This window comes from Lissotriton helveticus, chromosome 5_1 (genome assembly GCF_964261635.1).
Source record: "Lissotriton helveticus chromosome 5_1, aLisHel1.1, whole genome shotgun sequence".
In the NCBI taxonomy this organism is placed as follows: Eukaryota; Metazoa; Chordata; class Amphibia; order Caudata; family Salamandridae; genus Lissotriton; species Lissotriton helveticus.
Genome location: NC_136065.1, coordinates 1,190,415,411 through 1,190,434,445, shown reverse-complemented (window position 1 = coordinate 1,190,434,445; position 19,035 = coordinate 1,190,415,411). Strand labels below are relative to the sequence as shown.

The following is a 19,035-nucleotide window of genomic DNA, read 5'->3' as shown; positions in this document are numbered from 1 at the left end:
GTTCGGGCTCAAATCCAGATGCTAGAGACTGATGGACATGCATACCTCCTAGCAAAGCTAGGTAATAAATATTATGACCTCTGTAGCAAATCTGGCAAAATGATGGTGAGTGTCCTGTGGGCCCACCACGCAAAGGTCGGCATACCAGAAGTCAAACTCCCACAAGGGCGCATGTGCACGAGAGAGGAGGAAAAGATGGTGTGTTTTCATGTCTTTATCCCCAGCTATATGGTGCCCAGTGCACGGACCCGCAAGCACAATCAAATTACCTGTTAGAGGCCCGATTACCTAAAATAAGCCTCGCATACAGGATGACTCTGGATAGGCCGCTAGAGAGAGAAGAAATCCTCTGACCCAAATTTAAGTTAAGATCCTTCAAGATACCAGGCCCTGATGGTCTCATGGCAGCATTTTACAAATGCTTAGGTCCCACAATCTCCCCTCTACTGCATAAAGTATTTGGGGAGATAATCGAGAGGGGCAAGGTTACTTCCACCATGACTGAATCTACTGTAGCCCTAAATCTCAATCCTAACAAAAACCCTTGCGATTGTGGATCCTATCGATCCATCTCTCCTTAATACCAATGCTAAGATTCTCACCAAGATGGCCACCCAGCAACTTCAACCATAGTTGTAGAATTTGTTGCATTCAATCAATTGGGATTCATTCCTATGTGCCAGGCTAGTAACAATACTAAGAAGGCACTTCATCGTCAACATTGGCTCGACAGGATCCAAGCAATCATTATGGTAACCCTGGATGCTGAGGAAGCATTTGGCAGGGTCTTCCTATCTGGTGTACTGAAAGAGTTGGAGGTGGGTAGTACATTTATGTCTTGGCTCTTCGCAGGACACCACACCCCATGGGCCAGAATCTGTGTAAATGACTCTTCTCTGCCTGGGTGGGCATACATTGTGGCACACAACAGATGTCCCCTCTCTCCTGTTTGCCCGTGCACTTGAACACTGGCACAACACATCCAGAATAACTCCCATATTGGATTGCTTAGTGACTACTAGTGGAATAGGACATAATGGAATAGGACAGCTGCTGCGGCAAATCTATTACTGTCCTTCTCCATGAGAGTGCGACACTGGGCATGTAAAGTGGATTTGTTATGGCATTGGTCCTCTACTTTTCATTGGGGCATGTAATTTATTTATGGGTCCATGTCCCGAAGTCAGAATGGCAAAATAATTATTCCTGCAAATGAATTGAAGCGGGTGAAGTAATAGAACCTTCACATCTCTCATCAGTTGACACCCCTATAAACAATGTTCTAGTGGTTTGATGTGCTTCTCAGGGGATTTCACCTGTGCAGTGTCTGTTCTTTGACTTAGTCTCACCTTTTCAAGATGGGCACAGGCTTGTCAGTCTTATCCCGCTTCTCCCAGGAGTCCAGATCCCAAACCAACCCGACAAGGCAGAGCGGAGGCTGTACCATGAACCAAGGATGCTCTTTGGGTAAATTGATAGTCCTTAATTTCGTCTGTGGTCTCACTGTAAGGAGAATAGCACTGTCATCCCCTGCATAAAAAAGCTGATGATTCCAGCGCAATCCCTGCTACACCAGGTAAATATTGCCTCAGTAAGTCAGTCTGGTGTCTTGAATCACCTTCAGTTTTGTGTCCATGGATATGCCAGGACCCACTTTCTTCCCCTCCTTCAGTATCCATATTGTACAAGGTGTTTAATTCCTTATCGGGAGGACGCTTCTATTTTTAAATATTTGTGCGTTATGATTTCGTACATTTGATTTATCAACCTGTATTTCAAACAGTGGCCTGCATGCACTTTTTGAAGTTTTACGACCAATGTTTTCCGTTGGTCGTGATATCTGCTCACCTGCCCTTGAAAGCAAGATATTTGTACTTCTACACCCACCCCGCCCACTTCGCTTTAACCACATGGATGCCCCTTCTTATTGTCAAGTTGACTGGCTGCCCCTGGCTGCCCCTTTCCATTTCCAAGTGCACAGACGGTAGTGGTTTGCTATCAGCAGTTCACCCAAGACATTGGGCTGTTGTGCCTAATCAAGCATTTGGGCCTTGCTGTCTCAAATGGATGAAAGACTTTGAACCTGCTGTAGATCTCCATTGGTTTCTGGATGCTGTACTTAATTATCAGAGCATAGAAAAATTATGCATGCTAATGTCTACTGCACAGTTACTTTGGGCTTAATTACGAGTCTGGCGGTCGCACAGTGACGGCGGCGGTGTAGAGGCCGCAATATGATTGGCAGGACCACCGTGGCCCCTCCAAGCACATTACAAGTTTCCTCCGCCACGGTTTTCATGGCGGTTCCTCCTCCATGAAGACCGCAGTGGAGAGGAAACAGTGCCTCTGAGTGATGGGGTGCTCTCAGGGGGGCACAATGTACCTGTGTGCATGCACCCTAGTTCCTGCATGGCATGGCCTTTCCAGTCCATGTCGTGCAGGAACTGGATTTGGCATTCCCATTTCGGTGCCAGTTTTCAGGGCACCGCCGTGGGAACGTAAACAAATCTGAGAAACACTCGTAATCTGGCGGGCGGCCCGACCACGGGTTTGGCAGTGCGGCAATGGGGCAGACCAAGTGCCACACCGCCAAACTCTTATTTAAGCCCATAGTAGACGCATAAAGCCCTGGCTGTCCATAATCTTATACGTGCTCTGAGCTCTTCTTCCAGACTTTTCCTACAGTACATAGTTAGAAGGCAAGAGGACAAGGTACAATTATCGCAAGTACCTCTACTACAGATGCATCCACCCTTTTGGGTCGCATTTGTTACAACATTTGCCTGCAAAATAGAAAACACTTCTACAGCCCTTCATCCTTCATATAGTCAGGGTTTCTTTGGTTTGATTGAGGATGCTCTTCACACACTTTACTCCATTAGTTTCTAGGTTGTAATTTTTGTTCCATACTTAAGCTATTTTCACATCCCTGTCATTTGAATGAACTCTCAGCCTAACAGCCTAATTCATTTAGTGTCGCAGTATGACCTATCCAAATTACTCTTTATCCATCTCTTAAAAGTTAGTATATTTGCAACACTGCTTCTGATTAGTGTACCATGACAAAATTCCGCTATTTGCTAATGGGGTGTGTTTCTAAATATGTGCACCATGCTTAATTTGGAAGTTTTTATAGTGGAAGCTGCCACTGCCTTACTCGTGTATCTTTACACTATCATTTTTTTAACAGTGGAAGAACTTCAGAAGCGTGTTCAAAAAGCAGAAAATCCTGTTGCTCCACCACCGCCCCCACCACCACCTCCTCCACCGCCTCCTCCACCCAATCCAATTAGGTAAGTAGAACAATATACAGGGTTTGAGAGAGAATACTGTTGAGTTAGCTAAATAAGGTGTATAGAAGGTGCAATACCACAATAGTTCACCAATTGTACCACTTTTTTGGTTGCAATACAATTTGGTAATTCCAAAGGGGTTTTGTAGCCCCCCTTTTGTATTACCAGAAATCAACGGTCTGTGTTCTCCTGAATTCGGACCCTCTCGGCACTGGCTCCATGTAACAAAAAGACTAATTTCAATAGTGTGTGTTTGGTCCTTAATCATGTTTTCAGCCAAAAGTTTTCTCCTGAACATCACTTTTAGGTCGAGCTTTAGCGGCAGTGCGTGTGCACTGCTTGCGCTGTGAGGCATGCAGTAGTAGAGTATGGGAGACGAGCTGCCCTCACTCTCCGCCCATATTTTTTATTGGCTTCTGGGTTTGTCCTTCGTAAATTCTTCTGATTATGAGGCTTGTTAGTCCCGCCTTAATATGCCATGTCGTCATTTGTACCCTCCCATGGCTATTGGCCCCTTTACTTTGAATGTCGCACTGTACGGACGTATTATTTAGAGCACTGTTTTTTCCGTGCTTTCTTCCCCCTCCCCCACACTTCCCCTGCCTTATCGCACCCCCGCCTGCACTCGCGCTGTCCGTGCATTCCAGCGCCCACCCACCCGTTTGCAATGCAATAGGTCTCGCGTAAATGCAAGTCCTATTGCTTTGCAAATGCTTGTTCAAATGGTATCTTCTCTATCTTCATCTCCAAACTTGATAGTCCTCATAACTGTTCCATACATCTCAACTAAGGCGCTGTTCTTTCTCACTGCCCCTGCTGTTACACTGTGGAAAACTCCTCTTCCTCAAATCTATTTGGAACTTAGCCTTGTAACATTCAGGTGAAGTGAAGTGATGGTTAAATCCATATTCGTTAAGGTAGAGCAACAGTATCTTCGGTCATTTAGTGCCCAGATCCCCCTTGCAAATGAGGCTCTTAGTAAAACCACAAAGCATAACCCATGTTCTTCTGAACATTCCAGCACGGTTTGTCAACCTGGGGGTTGTCTGGTGATTCTTTTGTTTCTTGATGTTGACTGTCCTCGAGTAGGTTCCCTTGTTCATGCTCAGCAATGGTAGAAAGACTACAATGCAAAGTTTTCCCTCTCTCATGGTAGGATTTCAGCCCTAAGAATGATGCCTATTTTGGTAACAGTGTTGTCACTACTGTGGATGATTTGAGCAGTTTTGACTACACTTAGCACTGATTATCATTGCACACAAGAAAAGATGGAACAGTGCTTCTTCAGCAATAGATATTTTATAGATTTACATGATATTTGAATAGGCACAGTAGGACACTTGCACTAAAAAATATGGAGCATGGTTTAGTAAAGCTGAACAAAGAAGCTGGTATGGACAGTCTGTTTGTGCTCGCTTTTAACCATACCTCTTTGACCCGCAGTGATCCCTTCCTCTAGCACCTCCCTTATTCGGATACTAACAACCTGTGCAAGTTGTATGGAAATCCACCTAGAGCTCTTCTCCTTTCTTCTACGTTTCTGGGACTAATTGTTTTTCTTGATTGCTGGGAATTCTCCAGTAAATCCTGTACCAGGTTCGTAAGAAAAGGAAAAAGGCTTTTCTAATGTTTATGCCTAGTGTGGTCACAGGAACATCTCTGACAACCCACACCTGAAGTATACATGCTACTTGTATCTAGCCCATTGTATTACAAAACGTGTGCCCTGAAAGAGCTTTTCTTCCAAATCATGGCAAGAACGAGCAATGACGGTTATGTGCTTTGAATCTTTGCTAGAATCTGAAACGTTTTCATAAAGTTTATTTTTGATTAACATAGGCCTTAAAATATAACTGTGGCCTCTTTTATTAATCCCAGATATCAAGCCCCACAAGAAAAGGAATACTTAGAATTCCGTGTTAGAGATGCCCTCTGGCCCAGAAAATTCCTCCTCACAGATTACTGCCACCCCCCCTCCTGATTTTTCCAAAACAGAAGGGAGGGGGGTTGAATGTATTCTCCCATTCTGGATGATGTTCTATTGTTAATGATATGCCCCTCGATATTAGCCTTAACAATTTGCACCATCAAGCCATCACACAAGCCTAGAGCTTGTCGACCTCAACCGTGCTGCGTTTCTTCATGCCAGTCTTGATGACTGCACCTCCAGCCTCTATGCTGACGCCATCATCAAGATTGACTCCTGAGTAACATCAGCCACATAGCAGTTTCTAACAGTCACCTTGAGTAGAGAAGAATAATAAAGGCGCAAGAGAAATATTGAGGCTTGGAAGATTTGGAGGGAAAAGCTGTTCATCCAGGAGTGAGTGAAGCAGTGATAAAAGTCTCCAAGGAGAGGCTGACACCACAGGAGGACTAGTTATGCCTTTCACAGGAACCTAGGATGTCTGAGTTTGACATAGGTGTGGGCCTGGTCTAATTGGTAAGAATGTCTACTGCAAGGATTTCTGCATCTCCCCATTCAGGGCTCATCACTATCTAAAGATACACTATCGTACATAGCACTGATCAGCAGTGTCAAACAAGATTGGCCTGCCAATGTAATTGTAGTCTTAAGATGCTTTGTGCGCTTCAACAGGAATCAGGTGTTTATGGACCACCTTTGTAAGAATGTAAACACAATCTTATTGTTTTCAATCCCCTTGAGACAATGTACTAAATATATGAGCCGACCTCTGTCTTCCACTTACCTGAGAGGCTCACTAATCTGGAGTAGTGATGGTTGGATCCACATGCCAACGTTCTTTATACCCTGTACCCCTGGAAAAAGACAGAAATAATGTGGAACAGGAAAATAATTTAGGACCGCATCCGTCATCAGATGTTTAGAAAATGTTGCTGTGCTGTTCACCTCTCATGACACGGAGCTGTGGGAGAACATGGAAAAACTGCTCCCATTGCTGCCAGGTGATAAAAAAGAGGAAACAATGTGAATCTGCCCTCAGTCAAGATCTTCTCAAACAGGCTGTAAAAGTGTGAAAGATATGGGATTCATTATGTATTTCACGACAGGTCTTCTGGCACCGGCTGTGACTGACATTTATCGGTTTCCAGCTGCAGATACTTGCTATTGTGCTAGACATGCCCTTCAGTGTCACAAACCTCTTTTATCAAGGTCGATGATGAGCTGCCTCTGATCCCTCAAGTCTGAAACCAACTCAGGGGACAACCATCTGTCTTCTGTGGACGGAGTGTCAGCCAATCAGTACATGCCCTTATGCAACTCATGTTGTCCTACATCATGTTCGTATGACTGTGCAGGCATAAAATGTGGTCCTACATGACTAGTTTAATCAAGAGAGAGATAGGTGACTGGGTATTGGTAGGCAAGGTTCAGATGATTGGCATAACAACGGCTGACTGGTCGTCCTTGTTTTTCATCCAAAACCATCGGAGTAATGGATGCCTCCTTTGAAGGTTGAAGGTTTACGTGGGCTCACTTGTGACCAGGGGACTATGGACTGAGCCTGAAAGGAAGCTGCACATCCATGTATTGAAGCTACAAGTCAATCAAGGATGCCCTGAGTGTGTAAGGCACAACTCATAGGAAGGACACTACTAATTATAACCAACTGTACAAGAACTATGTTCAGCATACTGAAGCAAGTTGAAGCCCACTGGCTGAGCCTGTTTAGAGAAGTGTGTGTAGCAGGAACTGTGGTTCCCTCGGATGTCCAGAGACACAAGCAGCATCTGGATGTGTGGTTTTCAGACTTAACATCTCCATGATGGCACAAAATCCATGCTGGGCATAAAAAAAAGTGATGGGACGAATGCCTTTGCAGGTCTGGCTGGAGCTGACCAAGTAGGAGCTGGATCTCAGACATTGGTAGATGACCTGTTTGCCGTTGGTGGTTTAGTGAGGTTAGACCTTTTCATAACAAAGAGAAACAGCAAATGCTTTGCCATCACCTCCTTCTTTTAAATAAGATATAGGGCGACTATGAGTAGGGACAACACCTATACAAAATGAAGGGTTGTCATTGAAGATGAAAATAAATTTCCACTACCCTCTCATGAAGGGAATTTGATTTTTGCCTGAGCAGATCAGGTCTAATTGTTGTTCATGACTATATATGAGACACCAATGCCTGAGCACAGCCTTTCCAGCAAAGTAACTTTAACTGTGTGTGTGTTTGTCGAACTACAGAACTTAACACGCACACATACGTGCACTATCGTCCTTTAGGTAAAATTGGCATTGTACGAGCAAATATTAGCACACTTAAGTGGTTTCCCTCAATCGACTAATCACCCATCTATCAACCGGATGATTTTACATTATGACAGGATAGTGAGCTTTCCACAAGATTCAGCTTTGAGTTGGAGTTAACGGAGTGGTCACAGAACATTGCAGAGTTTACCAATGATAATTTGTTTTCTATAGTTCGTTATACCACACTTCTTCTGACTGTAAGCCCTGTAATTAAGATGTTACTATTGCCCAGTTTACTGATTTTGTAATGATCAAAGGCTGAGTTGGCCTAACCAACGTCACCTGCAAGCGTTGTCACTGAACCATCCTTCAATTTAGGCTACACTTTTCTGGAAGAATAATACCCAGGTGTGATCCAAATTGTTCAGACTAGTATAAAGGAATAAACGTCAACATGTACCAAGAGTTTAAAGTTAGTGGAGCGGTACACCTGCAATATGTTTTGATTTTAAATGTACATCAACCATAAATATTTATAACACTTGACAATGATTGGACCCAGTGTCATCACAATGTAGTAAGTAGTTGATGTACCAAAAGGATTGGAATCTAAATAGTCTTTAGACAGACACATGATGTGTTACTGGAGATGTAGATTTTTTTCTCACTAATAGTGGGTGCTAGCTTACAAGATAGGGTTGGAACAAGGAATTTGACTGAAAACAGGTTTTTTTCCAGTTCCAAGGGTCGGATTAAGGAGCGCTCTGCTTATTGCATTGAGTTATAAGCATGCGGGGCTGCAACCGCAGCATACCGTGTAGCAGGTGTAAAATATGTGGACATGGATTAGGCACGTAATGAGATTTGGCTTGGTGTGGTGGGGCTGTTTTGAGTTCAGCCACAACCAATGAATAATTGGTTGCAGGAACAGATGAGGCTAAGGCTTCGACTGCCCAGAAATGCTTTGTGTACTATCCTCGCCTGTGCTTGTCTGTTAGAATGCTGTTCCTTTATTACATATTAGTTATCCCTCCTCCATTATTTGCCAGTCTATTCTTGGGCCTTTGGGATGACCGATGACACTTGTCCTGTTGACAAGTGATACATACTCTTAGGCGTGTGCATCGTTCTCTGTGGGAGGTTTTAGCTTGGACCATCAGTACTTGGGCCTCCATCAAATAGTGACAGACTCGGCTGGATGCATTTGCAGTAATACTTTACAAATACTGTTGCATGCCAACTTATCATCATTGTGATTTATTCCAACCTATTGAAACCATTGTGCATCTTATTCTGCCTCTGTTGTGATCTTCATGCTTTTGTTTATTCCTGTGTGAATTATAGTTGTTTTCATGATGAGCCTTGGATATAATTAGGAATATGGATCCATCTGAAAGGAGTGATTTTGTTTCCTAAATATATCCACAAGAATTGTTCCCACCCCAGTACTTCTATTCAAATTTTTTTTTCATTTCCGTATATATGAAATTCCAATCTGCTAGATTGGTTTACTTCTTAGTATATTGTATGTGTATATAGATATATAGATATATAGATATATAGAGATATATAGAGATATAGATAGATATAGATAGATATAGATATATAGATATATATATATATATATATATATATATATATATATATATACTCATACTCACTGAGGAGGCCAAAATAATGGATTTAATATATATGCCTCCCAGACCCTTGGAAGGTCATTGTAATGTTTATTTACTCAATGGCTATTGCCCAAGTCGCATGCACTATGGCTTTTTCTCAAAACTATTATGAATGCTAAAGTTATAGTAGGTTATTAAAATATTTTTTTCTTTAGTAATAAGTTAGTAAACTGTAAAGAGTGTTTCTCTTCCCCCCCACCTGGCGACGACAATGGCACAAAGTCACTGCCAACAAAATTCAGGAATTCTGGAAAAATCCAGAAATTTTGGCAATAGATACAGCTGATACGGCCTTAGCTAAGCTCAACATTTCTATTAAGCAAGCCATTGACATTGTAGCTCCTTTAAAGAAGCATAAACAGTATCCTGTGTCCAAACAGGATAGCTGGTATACTTACGAATTGAGAGCAGAAAAGCAAAACTGTAGGCGAGCTGAGAAAGCTTGGAGAAAAAGGAAAACTGAGAGTAGCAGAGTAGTTTTCTTAGATGCTCAATCAAAGTATTACAAGAATATTAAATTTGCCAGAAAACAACACCTAACGCAACAGATGGCACAAGCAGGCAATTGCTCTAAGGAGCTTTTTAATATCCTGCAGAATTTCATTAAACCAACCGCATGTGAGAGCTCAGAGGACTTCTCACAAGATCTGTGATGAAGTTTCGATATTTTTTGAGGATAAAAGAAACAATATTTATGAAAAAATAGTAGCAGCCAACAGCGCTATAAATAAAACTAACAATGGCCATCTTCAGACCTCGGCTACAAATAATAAAACACCTCTAACATCCTTTCCTCCAATTACCAATACAGAGCTCCTTTCCCTCTGCAGTCATATTAAATCAGGGTCGCCTAGTGACCTCATTCCCGCTAAGATGGTTGGCCCCATGATCTCCCTCCTGGGTCCTCCCATATTGGATGTGGTCAACATCTCCCTAACAAAAGGCCAGGTCCCAGCAGACTGGAAAAGGGCGGTGGTGAACCCGATTAGAAAAAAGGCATCTTCCCCATGGACAGACCTCTCCAATTTACGACCTATCTCCCTCCTACCCTACCTGGGCAAGGTTACGGAGAGGCACGTGAACACCTATCTTTCTCAACATCTTGAAGCGACGGATGGCCTGGACTATTCGCAATCTGGGTTCAGGCCAAACCACAGCACAGAATCAGCCCTTCAGACGGTGACCAATAACATCAAAATGGCACTGGATGATGGCAGCTCAATGATTCTGGTGCTGTTGGACCTTTCCGTCGCTTTTGATACGGTGTCTCACACGGTGCTTCTCAACCGCCTAGGCGAGGTGGGTGTGGAGGGAGAGGCTCTGGCATGGATGAAGAGCTTTTTGACTGGTCGTTACCAAGAAGTTAGGCTGGGCTCCCACAAATCCACTCTTAGGGAGCTCAATAAGGGAGTGCCACAAGGCTTGTGCCTAAGTCCTACACTCTTTAATGTGTATGTGGCCCCCTTAGCCAACTTAGCAAGATCTTTCGGGTTCACCCCGGTGTCGTATGCCGACGACACCCAACTCCTTTTTCCCTTCAAAAACCTTACACCTGCAATAAAAATCTTTTGCAGATGGCATAAGAGCCATTGCAGAATGGATGTCATCAAACTGTCTGCAGTGTAATGTGGGGAAAACGGAGGTCATGTGTTTTGGGCAAGCGGCAATACACTGGGCATCTGACTGGTGGCCCTTAGAGCTAGGCCCTGTTCCTATTCCCAAGAGTACAGTCAGGAATCTGGGAGTGCTCTTTGATCAGCAACTTACTTTCAAAGGCCACGTAAATCAAGTTGCTGGTACCTGCTTTCGGGCTATTGGCATGTTAAGACGTGTCTTCCCCTACATACCGGACCATCACAGAAAGACGCTTGTACAGGCTCTTGTCATCAGCAGGGTGGATTACTGCAATGGTTTGCTCCTCGGAGCTAACGAGGAGCAACTTAGCAAACTACAGGTAATCCAAAATACAGCAGCAAGGATTATCCTGAATGCTCCTCCAAGGACACCCTCATGTCCCCTGCTGATGAGACTCCACTGGCTTCCAGTGAGGAAACGAGTCCAGTTTAAAACTCTATGTACAATCCACAAGAGTATGATAGGGGAGGGCCCAAAATACATGACCGAAATCTTCCAGCCTTACATTCCAGGGCGCCTTTTGCGCTCTAGCCATCAGCAGTTACTGCAGGTACCCAGAGTAAAAAAGACCAGACCAGGCGGCCGTGCACTAGCCTATGCCGGACCAGCACTCTGGAATTCTCTGCCCCCAGAACTAAGATCTCATTCTAGTCACCTGACTTTCCGGAAAATTTTAAAAACCTATCTGTATCCTGGTAAATAATGCCCTGCTGCTTTTATCTCCTTCTTGGACACACAATCAGAATCAGAACACTTTCTTGCTGCAGCAATAGCGCGGAGATACCCCTTCGGGGGTCTAGTCTGTCGCTTTATAAGAATATAAAATAATAATAATAAAAAATGGGTGCAATATTTTAACGTCTCTATTCTTTATTAAATATTGTTTTACTATCCTGAGCCTATTAGTACTGTATTGGACAGTTGCCAATATACAGAAATTGAAATGATGATTTCAACCATGAATTACATGCAAAATAATGTAAGAATGTACTATTTATTAGACTTGTGTTGTCCATATTAAACATTCTAGAATCTCAGTGTCTGCGTTTTTAATTACATTGTATGTTTATATGGTATGTGTGATCTGTTATGAAAAATGACAATCTTCGTACTATTTTGATCCAAACCCAGACTTTATCTTTTGGCTCCAAATCTAGATTAATGAACACCAGAACACCAAATCTCAATATTATCATTGGAATATTTCGCCTCCCGTTTTAAGTAGAATTTTATGTGTGAATTTTGAAACTTGATGCGGAGTTTATTCTTTTGTACTATTTTAGGTTTACAAAATTTGTATTAATTACATTCAGCATAAAGCAGGGTATAACCATTCTTTTATGTGATACTCAGACCAGAGACCTAATACACTGAATTCCCTTCGTACTTTTGTTTAGACAGATTTGATAATAGACATTACATACCTGTGTATGACAGCCTTCAAACACTGGACCTTAGCTAAGCCGGCCTACCAGGCCAAATGGGTAAGAGGAAGTGGAGAGACCAAACAGAAAATCTATGACTGTTGTAGAGCAAAGCTATCTCCCAGCCTATGACATCCTTTCTGGAGGAGGACCAGCTGCACATCAGTTAATAACTCCCAATGTGTCAAAACAGCAGCCCCAGACCAGAAACAGTGAGGTCCTACACAATATCAACCAGAGGCCTCCGCGTGTAGATTCACAAACTGGCTGCATCGAGCAGGTTGCTTTACACCACAGTCTACCCTCTGGCTAATTGGGAAGCATACTGATGCAGCTCTTCGCTGCCTGCCTGTTGACATCCGTGAGGGCGCATTTCTGGATGTCGTTCTGGGTTAGTCAAGAAACTGAGGAGCCAATTATTGGCCAATCATCACTTCTCGTTTTTTTTTTATTTCAGTCTGTGACATCTTTTCCCTCTTCTCTGCTCTTAGAAGAGTATGCAAAACAGCCGTCCTATTCCAACATTGTTTCCCTGAGAATTTAGTGGCAGTCTGGTGCATCTTCTCCAAAACTAGTTGAATAGACTCCATATCCATCTCCCAAGTCAAAGAGCTGACCATGAACTGAACACAATGTATCCTATAGGGACGCCTTTTGGATCCTCGTGGGGACCTTCACCGCCCCAGTTGGCTGCCCCCAGCTTAGATTGTCCAAGCCCTCCGTTTTTGAGCCCCACAACTTAGCACTATCTGACACATTGAATTTAAAAGTGCCAGTGTTTTCATTCTGCACTTAAGTGCATTTTGCTCGTTCTCAACATCTGACACTCTACTGTTAAACCCATGAACATTGTCCTCCACTGCTTTTACTGATCTCTCTTGGCTGTCTTCATCTTTGTGCCCCTCGATGGGGGCAAAAGAAATCCTAATTTCTGGGCATTTGTTAGCCATAGTCACATGGCGGCCCAGGAACTATACCTCAACCCAAACCCGAATTCAGTGTGTTCACACTGCTGTGCTCGCTGCTTCTGTGGACACTGTTATGCAGGAGACGGAATGTTACTACACCTAGACTGTCACATTCCCCAGTTTATCAGATGTGTTATGGCCAATGCTCAATGCCCAGCGGTCAGTCCTTTCTCTCTGGCTGGATCCACCAGCCATTGCTCTCCCCAGTTGTAAGCTTCTGGTTACATGGGTCTCGCCCATCTGAGGGTGCGGAGCATTGCTTCTCCACTGTGCTTGCAGCATTCCATTGTAGTCCGGCCGTGTTGAGTGAAGTGTGCCCAGCATATCTCTCCTTGCTTGCTCTTCCACACTAGTGGCCCCAGCGTAGTCTGTACGCCTCCTGGCTCCGTTCTCGTGCTTCGGCCACTCCGGTACCCCGCTCCCCTTTTCGGTTTGCGTTTCACTCTCAGGCGATTCCTTCATAGGGTTAGATTTTCTTCACTGTTCGGTGGTGCTGGATTTTTTTTTAATCTAGTAGACATAACCTGGTGGTTTGATGTTGGCATAAGTGTCACCTTATACATATGTTTGGTATTCATTACCTTTATTCTTTATCAAGTGTAGATTTACATGAATTTTAGTAGTGAACTGATAGACAAAATGTTTATACGTCACGATGAATTATAATTGCATTTATATACTGGTTACTACCCCTGACGATGTGTCGAAGCTGAAAAGGATAGTGGAGGGATAGAAGAGGGAAGGGTTCGCATTTTTATTGTGATTGCTGCCTCCCGTTGAGGTGTTAAGTGCTTTTTGGCGGGTAGCACACTACTCCGGGAACCCAAACAGGATTAGTGGGGGATTGGTATCCGGGGAATCTAAAATTAGAGTGGTGGACATGTGAGTTTATTTGTATTGAAAAAGAATAGTGGAGGGATAAAAGAGGGAAGGGTTTGTGTTTATATAGCGCATGCTACCCTTGATGAGGTGGTACATGTTTTTCAGGGGGTAGCACGCTACTCCGGTTCCCAAACAGGATTAGTTGGGAATTAGTACAGGGTAATATGAAATTAATTAGAGTGGTGGACATGTTAGTCTGTTATTTGAATTGAAAAGGATAGAAGAGGGTAGGGTTTAGAAAGTTGTTTTTTTTTTTGGAGCTCATAGCTGTAGGAGGATGTTTAAGATGAGTAAAGGGGAGGTGGGTGGGTTTAGGAAGGCCTGTTTGGGAGTTCTGAATAGTAAGAGGTGTGAGATGATGCAAGGAGGGGTACAACATCCTTCTTCACCGTGTCGAGCGGGCAGGCATCTAGGGTCCTGTCCTCAAATGGACCCAGTCCTTTTTGACCGGCAGAACACAAGCCGTCCGCTTGGGCCCCTACATAGCGTCCAAACCCCCGACGACTTCCCTGTCACCCCTGTCACCCCTATTATTCAACCTCTATCTCCGGCCCCTGATTCACTTGCTTCAGAGCTGGGACATCACAGTGTACAACTACGTTGACGACATGCAGATCATCTTCCCACTCAACTCCTCGGACGCCGTGAACAACTTCCATTCCGCCATGATACACATCCAGCAGTGGATGAACTACAACCAACTAAAATTAAATCCTGGGAAAACTGAGCTCCTCCTCCCCGGCTCCAGCCCTTCCCTCTAGGGTCCGCAGTTTTGGCCTAATGAATTAGGCCCCTCCCCGGTCCCTGTGAAATCAGTAAAAAGTCTTGGTGTGACCATCGATGCCGAACTCTCACTCAGATCTCAAGTGGGCGCTGTGATCTCATGTACGTTCCAGCTTCGTAAAATCCGTAAAGTCAGTCACCTTCTACCACCAGCCGCTCTGGTCCAGGTTATCATCTCCCTAGTACTATCCCGTTTGGACTTTTCCAACTCCATGTATCACGGACTCCCACAATCACTGCTGCGTCGCCTCCAGGTCGTGCAGAATCAAGCAGCCCGTCTCATCTACAAAACTCCTAAATGGCAGTCGGCCAAACCTCTGCTACACAAACTGCACTGGCTACCTATAGAACAAAGGGCTGTCTTCAAGCTGGGCTGCCTCACGTTCAAATCCCTCCACTGCTCCAGCCCCGCCTTCCTGACAACACTTATCAACCCACACCGTCCAACGCGCAATCTCCGTTCAGCTCACCTCAACCTGCTTGTTGCCCCCAAAACCCAAACCAACAAATTCAGTGGCCGTCGGTTTGCCCACCTAGCCCCCAAATTTTGGAATCCTCTTCCCCTGTCCATCAAATCCAGTAGCTCCCTTCTTCATTTCAGAAAACTTCTCAAAACCTTCCTTTTCCCCCCCACCCGGCTAAACTCCGCCTCCTCAGATCCCACACTCACCTCTGTCTTACAGCGCCAGGAAACCCACTGTTAGACCTGGCTATTTCTGGTAGGCTAAGGCTGACTCCAAAGCCAGGCAGAAACCACCATTCTAGTCAGGGCAAGGAAGTCACACGCCAAGATAACCCCTGCTCACCCCCTTGGTAGCTTGGCACGAGCAGTAAGGCTAAACTCGGAGGCAATGTGTAAAGCATTTGCGCCAGCACACAACAGCATCAACCTCCTAGGCACACCACAAAAGGAACTCCACACAAGGTTATATTAAAATAACTTTTGTATTGTAAACACACATCAGATAGAAATCACACATGTACATTGTGCCAACTGGCACGGGCAACATTCATAAGGGATTATTTACAGGACAGGGCCACATGGGCCACTGTCAGCATCAACACTTTTAGAAATAGAAATACTGTCAGAAATTAGAATAAAAGAATATAAAATAAGTTATAAATCACATCCAGTAACTACTGGGAACAGGCAAGTACCACCTACGCAACCCTAAACACCTTAGGAGAATGTCACGCAGGGAATCAGGACCTCACTAGGACCACCTGTACTAAAAAGAAAAACCACCTAAGTATCACACAGCATTTAGGGGCATAAGCAAGAACACATTACCCATGATGCATAAATATACATTCAGAGGAGTAGTAAAGAGAAACACATGATGCATAAACCTACACATTCAGCGGTGTTAAGAACAAAGCACATGATGCAATAAAATACATTCAGAGGTGCAGCGCAAGAAGACACATGATGCCTAAAACATTCAGATGTGCAGCGCAGGGAAAGAAAGACACATGATGCATAAAAACATTCAGAGGTGTAAAATCAAGGAAGACACATAATGCATTAAACATTCAGAGGTGCCCCAACCCAAATCAATAGTGCAAAAACACACAGTAGACCATTACCATCCTAAACATAGCAGGTAACCACATTGCGCAAAACTTACATACCAGCCCCCATCCAATAAAGGGCCTACAGAGCTCTGTGTCCAGAATGTCGGGGCGCGCTGCCATGCAGCGCCAGTCAGGGGTGCGCCACTGGCGCAAAACCTAAACGTAGCCGGTGCCCACTACTTGCTGGGCACCTGGGAACCACACAAAACCTAAACGGTGCAGCTGCCCACTAATTGCTGGGCAGCTGTGAAGCAGAACTGCAGCAGGGCTCTCACTAGCCCTCAATAGCAAACTGCGCCCACTGCTAGCAAACTGCGCACGTTGGAGCCACACAGGCTCTAAAACAAATATGCCCCATGGAGCCCTCGAGGCTCTGAATGTACCTCTGGGGCCCTTCGTGGGCTCTGAAAAACACTGTGGGCCGTTGGAGCCCCCCCCTCTGGGGCTCGAGATCACTGTGATGGCCCCCTGAGCCTTGTGGGCTCGAAACAAACATGCCCCCAGGGAGCCTCTCAGAGCTCTAGACAACGTTGGGGCGACCCGCTGCCAACCGGGGCCGCCCTGCTTGCACCGCCAACACTGTGCCACACGGGGCTCAATGGGACGCTGCCAATACACGGGGAGCAGCCCACTGCCAAACGGGGCTGCTCCAACTTGTGCCACGTTGGGGCGGCCCCCTGCGCAACCAGGGCCGCCCTGACTCTGTGCCTCCTGGGCACTACATTCTCTCCGGGTCGCTGCCCCTCACCACAGAGCCCTACTCACCGGCTCTTTCGTGGGTCGCGTCTCCTCTCCCGCTCAGGCTGCGGCGACGGTGCATCACCCGGACCCCTCCTGGGACCCAGGGCTCCCTCCATACACCACAGGGCTCCCTCAGCTCATGGGAGCCCCGCAACACCTCTCCCCTCACTCCTCTGATGCCGGCGGCGGGCGCAAGACTCCTCTCGCAAAGCCGGAAGTCCCGCCAGGCAAAGCATCGCCTGACTTCCTTCGCCGCCTCCTCCCCCTCTGACGTGGCGGGAGGCTCGGCCGGCTGGGCCAATCCCAGCGCGGCCTTTGCAAAATGCCGGCAGCTGCTTTTTCGGGGAGACTTGGCCTCGGGGCCGCGACGGTGATACACGGGGCAATGCCGGGTGGGCTCCGGTTTCAAATATCGATATAAGTCGAGGTGGGCACTCGATGGAGGGGCATGGAAGTCGGCAACATAGCGGAGTGAGCTCCCGCGCCGCTCCCCACGCCAAATGCGAGCCAATGCACCCCAGCGCTAGGGCAACAAAGCGTTCTCAAGCGCTTGGGGGGAAATAAAGTGCTCCAAAGCGCTAGAAACAGGCAGAGAGCTCCCAGGCGCTCAGGGGGAAACACAGCGCTTCCTGCAGGAAAATGCAGCTTCTCCATGCTGCAAAGGTCCCAGAGATTCCCAGGGGGCAAAGCAAAGTTCCCCCCCCCCCCCCCCCCCATCAGCCCAGGCAAGGCAGAGGGGTCCCCCAGGAGTCCTCCAGGCATCCAGGAAAGTCCATCAGGAGTCCAGGGGCTGGGCAGGGCTCAGATTCCCCTGAGCCCAAGCAGCAGCACGCCCCTGGCAGATTCAAGTCCAAAAACAAGAACATTTTGGAAGGGGACACAGCCCCTTCTTATACACAGAAAAGTCTTTGAAGTCTTTGTGCAGGCAGTGTGAGAACCAGCTAGAACTGGTTATAGGGAAGTCCTGTCAGTATCAGGGACAGAGATGACAGTCGCCCAGCGGGGAGGTGAAGCCAGCATTGTGGCAGGCACAGCCTCATTCACTCTCGGGTGCTGTTTCCACCCACTTCCTTGGCAGCAGATGCTGCCTTTCATCCACGGGCTGACTCCGACAACCTCCTGGGGCTCTGCAGCCCCTGTCACCCTCAAACCAGACAGTCAATCCACAAGCAGGCCCAGGCACTCTGGGCCAGGCTCACCAGCCACTCACATGCCAGGCACAGATTACACAAATATGCCAACTTCTTAAAAGTGGCACTTCTAGACTAGACACAACCATGCCGCATACACCATTACGCAGCATTCAATCTCACGAGTTCGCACATATCAAACTCGACCCTGCACTCCCCACACATCAGGAACTACCATGGGCATACATATTCCGCATTCATTCCTATGGGAGGGCAGGTCACTCACCACACATACACAGAGCACACGCACTTTACACTGTACCACAGTGAAAAAGTGCGCAGAGGCCTAAAATCACCATACCAGGTTCCAGAAACGGGCTAGGAAAAAGCAAAAAGTTTCGGGGTGAACCTGCCAAAAGGGCCAGGTCCAATACCCACGGTGTCAGTGCGCTCTACAAATTTCATCTAACATAGGAGGGAAGAGTCTAGAAAGGGTTATTTGGGGGATCATAGTAGTAGAATGGGGTTAGGGATGAGTCCGAGGGGAGGTAGAAGATATATGAGAGAAGTATAGGGTGATAAATCGGGTACTTCATTGAAGAGAGTAATAGAATGAGGTTTGGGATGAGTCCGAGAGTGGAGGTAAAGGATTTATTGAGAGGTATAGGGTAGTGCATTGGAGATGCTGAATTTGAAGCAAAGTAATAAATATAAAGATGGATAGGTACATGGAAGGAATATATGTATA

General features: G+C 45.8%; 1 protein-coding gene across 1 annotated transcript in view; it reads left to right on the top strand.

The window, feature by feature from the left end:
* SHTN1 (shootin 1) overlaps positions 1–19,035 on the top strand; it is a 711,155-nt gene that overhangs the window by 450,213 nt on the left and 241,907 nt on the right. Inside the window, exon 11 of the mRNA XM_078643901.1 lies at positions 3,191–3,293. Coding sequence (XP_078500027.1) covers positions 3,191–3,293 — 103 coding nt within the window. The remainder of the gene's footprint in view (positions 1–3,190; positions 3,294–19,035) is intronic.